The 7,830-nt window shown below is 36.0% G+C and overlaps 1 protein-coding gene across 2 annotated transcripts in view; it reads right to left on the reverse strand.

Annotated features, from left to right (window-relative positions):
* Exoc4 (exocyst complex component 4) overlaps positions 1-4,013 on the reverse strand; it is a 741,153-nt gene extending 737,140 nt beyond the window's left edge. The window contains exon 1 of one of the 2 annotated variants that reach the window (XM_010611733.3): positions 3,883-4,012. In XM_010611733.3, the coding sequence (XP_010610035.1) occupies positions 3,883-3,968 (86 nt within the window). In that variant the 5' untranslated portion in view covers positions 3,969-4,012. Of the gene's footprint in view, positions 1-3,882 lie in introns of both variants that reach the window. The other variant, XM_033757669.1, reaches the window with a different exon arrangement.
* Between the last annotated feature and the right edge of the window lie 3,817 nt (positions 4,014-7,830).

Genomic DNA, 7,830 nt, shown 5'->3' on the forward strand with positions numbered 1-7,830 from the left:
ACTTACAAAGAAGACAGAGACAACATTTAATTGGAAAGCAAATCACCTAACAGTGAGTGGTAGACACATTTCCCAATTAAAACCTGACAAAAACCACAAAAATAAAATAACATCTCCAAAATGCCACTCTGCTTATTTCCCATCTAGAGAGGCTGCTTCCCCCAACTTCACACCGAACAAAAGATTGGGGAGGGGGGATCAACACAAAAAGAAAGGAAAAGGCTGGCCATGTGTGTGTGCACATGCACGTGTGTAAAATTGTTCAAATTGTACACCAGCAGGTAATCAGGACTCTGTCCACCCAATTAGTTCTGTTTTAAAGGGCCAGTGGCAAGATTTAAATTCAAAAGCTGCACAGTTAGCAGCAGCCTCCAAGCACCATCTGTCTCCTCATTAAAGCCCCTCCTCACAGGTCTGACGACCTCCTCTACAAAATGCAGAGACTCCACCTTTTGAAATGTCTGACTGTCCTAAAATAATTCCTATTCAATATTTTTAAAGGTTTATAATTTTTTGAGTCTCAAGATACTTTAAAAATCCAACCATTAAATACAATTCCTTTATTACAATCACACTATATGTACTGCATCTTTAAATTATTTTGGCTTCTAAATGCTTTTAAATGACAGACTGTCACACTAGCAAAATATAGTCATTATTTAATAATTTCGCACCATGGTGGAAAATTGCAATGAAACCCAGATACTTCCTTTGTCTACACCTATTCTGTCCTTACATTAAAACTTACTTCTCTTATTCTTGTTTTTGTACTTTAATACAGTATTAAAAGATGGCTACAACAGTAAATGCTGTTCCACCTACTAAGAATGGCAATTTTAAAACAATATAAAATTGTCACTATGTGTAATGTAGTACAGAAACTACCGTTTTATGCATCTGTTGGGACAATTGAAGAATTTTTAACATTCAAAAAGAAAACTGTTCAGTAACATGAAAAGATAAAGTTAAAACCATCAAATTTTTTACAAGACATTGTACTCTATCACTAACAATTTATTTTGTAAAAAATGATAGGGAAACATGAAAGAGCTGTCACGTACTAGGTATAACTTCACAAAAGCTCAGACTTTATAAACATAAGCCTAAAATGGGTTTTCCTTTTTGAGGCTTGTTACCAAAGCAGCCAATAAAGCTACAGTCTTTGAAAAAATTTTTTAAAAGGTTAAGGATAGGAGATAATTAAAGTTTAATACAAGTTAAGAAAAAATGAATATAACTGTTGCAACACAACAAATGATACACATTGAATAGACAAAATAGCAACTTCAGAGTGACAATACAATTGCATAATAAGAAATATACAATCTTCATTCTATTCCTCCCTAAAGGACCCCCCTCTCACCTCAAATCCCAAGCAACAAAGAAATACTACCACTCTCTTATTCCCTGCCATTGCTTATGAAATTTAAACCACTGGGTAAATTCAAAAGCATATCATAAAGAAAATAAAGAAAGAAAGCTACTAACATCTCCATTCCAACACCCAAATTCTCCTGTGACTCAAAGAAATGTTGATATTCATACAACACTGCAACACCAACAACATTCGGTCTTGTGGCCATATATAACCACAAACTCCAATCTAAACAAAATATACCCTGAATGCTAGGCCTGGACATCCTTTCCCTCTTGCCATGTTTGTAATAACCATGATAAAGTGTTATTCAAGTACACTGTGGCGGTCAAGGATAAGAAAGAAAAATGAAAAGCAGTAATATACAACCAAAGTCAAAGTAAATCATGCCCAATAACAAACCACGGTGATAAAGTGAAGGTAATATAGATCAACATAAGAGATGGATAATTGCAAAATCATACTGCAGACCATTCAACAGTAAGAGATTCTCACTGGAGAACACAGAATGTTCTCCAAAGGTACTGTCTCTAAATCAGTATCAGTTTTTTTAAAAAGCTTTCGTTTGGATTTCATGCTATTTTCATATATCAGACACTTAGGATAAATTTAACTGATACTGAAAAAACTAATATAGCACAAAAGAAATGTGAACAGCCTAGAGAACCAAAAGTACACACATGAGAATGGTGTATTTGTAAAGAGTTGTTACTTTCCCTAACACCCACTCCACTTTCAAAGTAACAACCCCTTCTCCTAAATTTCCCTAACATTGTATCTCTCTTGTAGGGTAAAATCATACTTCTTATGCATATTTTATCCCCCAGATAATTATACTCTCAAGGATAATATAACTGATTTGTTTTACAAAACTCCAAACAACCACTCTTTCATTCTACAGATATTTAGTAAGTGTACAAGTGTCCGGCACCATACTGTAAACTAGCATTGCACTTGATCTTGGCCAAAGGGCCAAGAAGGGATTCTAGCATTGAATATTCGTTGTTTCAGTGAATGTTCACTATAAGAAGAAAAATAAACAAGTTCAAAGAAGAATACTAATAAAATCACCTATTTTAAGTACACAGAAGATAAGTTTGAGAAAATACAAATAGTTTGACTGGAGTTTTATTATCATGAGACACATCTATACTACCTGTATACTGGAAAAGCATGGATGTGGGCCTATAAAACCACAACAGAATTTCTTTAACATAGTCTACCAAGTACATTATTTCCATAAGAAATTTATTTTCTTAATTGCAAAATAAAACTCAATTATTTAACAGCCCATAATCTTATAGTACTCTAAATAAGACAAATAAGATGAGTATCAGTCCACAAGTGGTAAGCAGTTTTAAAAGTTTGGTACATTCATTCACTCAAACACTTGGTACCTAACAGATACTGTTTGGCCCTGGGTTTTAAAAAGATCAGAGTCTGGCATAGTGGCACATGCCTATAACCCCAGCACTCTGAGATACAGAGGCAGGAAGATGGCAAGTTCAAGCCCAACTTGTGCAACTAAACAGGAGCCTATCTCAAAATGTAAAAAATTTTAAAGGCTGGGATTGTAACTCAGTGCAAAAGCCCTGCCCTGGATTAATGGGGTGGGGGGCGGGTATCAGAACAGTCAAGGAGGCCTCCAAGAACTCAAACTAAAGCTTAGCATGGGGGACGGGGAAGGAAGGGGGTGTTTCATGAAAAATATCCCAGCTTAAATTCAAATACCAACAAAGTAAAAAAGTGTCATAATACTTTTTATTCACATTGCTTATGGTCATTCCCTGTATATTCCTTATCGGTGCTCAGTTTGTTTCACTTAAACAGAAAACTCCTAAAAGGTTCACCCACTCCAAGTCTCACACCAATGTTCTCAGGAACAAAAAGCCCATAGAGGATACCTTGCAATATGTTTTGTTTTTAAGGAAGAGACCCAGGCAGTAAGGCAGGAAAGAACAGGAAAAAAATCGAAAGACATGTGCCTTCAAAACCCACCGACCTTCTACCACATCACTGTAGATTCTAGCATTTGAGGCTGCAACCGTTCACAGGTGGGTGCAGTGTCCAGAGATGGACAAAATGCAACTCGTGACAGGTGACTCTGAACTCCTGAGCCCTCCATCCAAAAGTTCAAGACATAAAACGCCTTTCTCGGTGAGCGTTACTACAGGTAATTAACCCATAAATGATTTAGGAATGAAAGAACACACCTACTACCTGGCTTCCTCTATCAAAACCCAACAGGCGTGTTTTCAGGGCCCAAGGACTCTAACGAAAGCTGTGGAGCGGGGCTCCTCCCTATAAACCCAAATCCAGAGGGGTAAAAAGGGGGTCACTGCTGAGGCTGAAAAGGGGAGAACTGTTGAAGCTCTGGGGAGAGGCTGTGGGGAGGCAAGGAGAAAAGGGAAGGATTAGCAGGGTGGAACCCAGCTAACCCTTCTCCCTTCCAAAGCGGAGGTCGAGCCGCTGTCCCCTGTCCCGACCCTGCCTCCTGCCTCCCTCACCTGATCACAGAGATGAGCAGCCCCGAAGGGTCTTTGCTTTTGCTGACTGTGCTTCTGTATTTCCCACCAGCTGCTTCTGCCGCCATCTTGGCACGGGGGACCGAGCCGGTGGGCTTGACAGAACTACAGGAACGTAAACTCCGTCTTTGACCCTGTCTGAGTAGGTACCAATGGGAGAAGAGAATTCAGACGTTCGGAAGTAGAGTAACCAATCACCGGAATGAGAAGGCGGGATCAAAAAAAATGTCTCGACGCGGCGCATGGCTTCGCTCTAAGCGCTCTGGGAATCGTAGTTCACCCGTAGTTCACCCTCCGCGGCTGCGGGGAGGATCCGGAAACTAAGACTAGTCTCCTGGCAAGTGTCTTCGTTTAACCTTGGGCATTTTTTAGTTTGCCTGCTTTTAGAATTTTGTTGCGGTATGGACTTTAATACAGTTTTTAATCAAATTTACCTGATGATGATAAAATGGGTATGTGAGAGAATGTGTTCAAATGTAACAGGTTCTTATTTTTGAGGCCTATGTACAAAGTTTTCACTTTAAATATAAGTGATTTTTAGCTGGGCGTGGTCGCGCATGCCTTTAATACATTCTGGAAAGCTGAGTCAGGAAGATCTCAAATTCGAGCTCAACCTGGGCAACTTAGCAATTTAACGAGACCCTGTCTCAAATGTTTAAAGAGGCTAGAAATGTAGAAAATCCTAAATTCAATCACCAGAATGGAGGAGGGGGGATAATCCAGACAAATGCGAAAATCAATCAAATCAAATGCTTTTCATTGGTGTTTTCTGAAAAATTTGTTTTATATGTGAATTGAATTTTTTCATTAGGTGGATATCAAGCTGATAAGTAGTTCACACTGATTGTTTAAGATTAGTGAGAAAAAATATATATGATAACTTTAAGGCATTCAGCCGAGTCACTCTAGTCCTAAGGACTTTGTTCCTAAAGAATAAGAGATATAGTTAAAATATTGAAATTTTTGAAACAACATAGAGGATTGAATAAATTATGGAAAGTTCATATGATAAAATAACATAGCTGCTGAAAATCATATTTTTAATGATTATTGGCAAAAAGGAAATTTACACAGAAGTACATAAAAAAGCTATAAATAATTCAGAAAGGTAGATGAGCTTCATGGTCAAGAATGCAGCTTTTTGAGGGGAAAGCATGTGATCATCTCAGTTGATGCAAAAAATAATCTTTTGTCCAGATCCACCAGATTCTCATAATCAAAATGCTCAGAAAACTAGAAATAGAATGAATCTTTGTAAATATAATAAAGGGAATTTTTAAAACTCACAATGAATATCATAATCAGTAAGGAAAAACCTAAAACCTACTAAGACCTAGAGCAAGAGACAGATGGTCACTTTCACTATTTCTAGCTAATAGGAAGTTATAGCCAGAGTAATTAGGCAACAAAAAAAAATTTTTAAGGGATCCAAATCAGAAAGGAAGAAGCAGAATAATTTATATTTGTACATGACATGATCTTATATAGAGAATACATATAAAGAATGCATACAAAAATCTATTAGACTAAATGAATTCAGCAACTTGGAGGATACAAAATCAACAAAAAATCAGTGACATGTCTATATGCTAGCAATGGACAATATTAAAACGAAATTAGCAAAACAATTGCGTACTCAACAGCAGCAAAAGGAATAAATATTTAGAAAAAATTTTGGAATTTAACCAAGAATATGAAAGACTTGTATGTTGAAAACTACAAAATACTATTGAAAGAAATTAAAGATAAAAATAAAGGAGAAAGACATCCCATATTCATAGATTGGAATAATTAATACTGTTAAGGTGGCAAAACTTCCCAAAGCTAATCTACAAATTCAGTGCAAACACTGTCAGAATTCACTGGCTTCTTTGGCAGCAATAGAAAAGCTCATTCTGAAATTCATATGGAAATGAAAGGGGCTTCAAATAACCAAAATAATCTTGAAAAAACAAATAGGATCACTTTCCAATTTCAAAACTTAATGAAAAGTTATAGTTATCAGAATAGAATGGAACTATCATAATGATAAACACAAGGATAAGTGGAAAACATTGAGGATCCAGAAATAAGCCTATATATTTATGATCAATTGATCCCTTTTTTATTTTTTATTCTAAGACAGGGTCTCATTGTGTTGCCATGTTGCCCAGGGTGGGATTGAACTTGTGATTCTCCTGCCTCAGCCTCCTGTGGTGCTAGGATTACAGGCAAATTCCACTATGCCTGGCTTAATCAAGTGGTTTCTGAAAAGGATACCAATACCATTCAACGAGGGAAAGAGCAGTCCACAAAAATGGTGCTGAATATTAGATATCACATGCAAAAAGATGAAGTTGGACAGCTACCTCACAACAGGCAAAATAAATTAAAACAGATCAAGGACCTCAATTTAATAGAAAAAGCTCTTAAAAGAAAATACAAAGGTAAATATTCATGGCCTTATGTTTGGCAATATATTACTGTGTAACACTAAAAGCAACAAAAGAAAAGAGACACAAAAGACAAAACAGATAAAGAGGACTATATTAAAATTAAAACTCTTGTGCATCAAGGGACACTATAAAGAAAGTAAAAAGACACACCACAGAAGGAGAGCTAATCATGTATCTGATGTGTCTTATACCCAGAATATTAAAAAAAAACAAACAGCTCAATAATAAAAGATTTAAAATTTTTAATCTGGACAATGGACTTGAAAAGACATTTCTCCATAGGGATGCACAAACTGCCAACAAGCATATAAAAATATGCTCAACATTATTAATCATTAGAAAAATGGAATTCAAAACAGTAATGAGATACCACTTCACTAGGTTGGCTATAACTTTTTAGAGTGGAAAATAAATGTTGGCAAATATGTAGAGAAATTGGAACCTCTGTACATTGTTTTGGGGGATATGAAATGGTTCAGCCACTGTGGAAACAGTGGGTGTTTTCTGAAAACTTTAAACATGCCTCAGCAATTCCACTCATAGGTATAGATACAAGAGAATTAATTGTTCAAAAAATTGTACATAAGCATTCATAGCAGCAGTGTTCACAGTAGTTAAAAGATGGAAAGAAATCAAATGTCCATCAGTATGGTATATGATTGTGGGATAAACAAATATGGAATACCTTCACAACACAGGGTTGGCACTAAAAAGGAACGAAATATTGATGCATTCTACATTGAGGAACCCTAAAACATTGTGCTGAGTGAAAGAAGTCAGACACAATGACCATATAATGTTTGATTCCATTTATATGAAATATTCACAAGTAAGATTAGTGACAACTCTAAATGGGAAAGGAGGAGACAGCTTAATGGATATGGCATTTTGTATTGAGATGATGAAACGTTCTAGAATTAGACAGTATTGGCTGTATTAAAGCCACAAAATTACATATTTTTAGTGTTTTGTTTTTGTTTTAGTGGTACTGGGGATGGAACTCAGGCCCTTGCTTTTGCAAGGCAGGCTGCGGGACCACTGAGCCAAATCCTCAGCCCAACATATTTTTAAATGGTTAAAAATAATAAATTTTATGTTGTGCTTATTTTACAACAGAGAAAAAAAAAATAAAGAAAGCATGTTGTGCCTAGATTCAAGCCTAAGTCCCCAGTTGCCAGGTACCTAACTTTTGGAAGGTTACACAACCATTCAGTGCCTCAGTTTCCTTATCAGATGTTTATACAACTTCATTTAGAGAGTAACTGTGAAACTATACAAAATATGCATCATTAGAGTTGGTAAATAAATACCAGCTATATTTAGCAAAATATGGTACTAATTTTGTTTAAAGTACATCTCACTGGTAAAATGAAGTTTTTTAAAGGCACAATAATGTGGGCAATTTTTCATTTTTTATCACACTTTTCTGAGGTTTCTGAAACTTGTAAACAAATAAAGTGCTTTTTTAAACAGCAAGAATTAGATACATGTCAAA

Source organism: Fukomys damarensis, unplaced genomic scaffold (assembly GCF_012274545.1).
Source record: "Fukomys damarensis isolate Sample0158 unplaced genomic scaffold, DMR_v1.0_HiC HiC_scaffold_4, whole genome shotgun sequence".
Taxonomy (NCBI): Eukaryota; Metazoa; Chordata; class Mammalia; order Rodentia; family Bathyergidae; genus Fukomys; species Fukomys damarensis.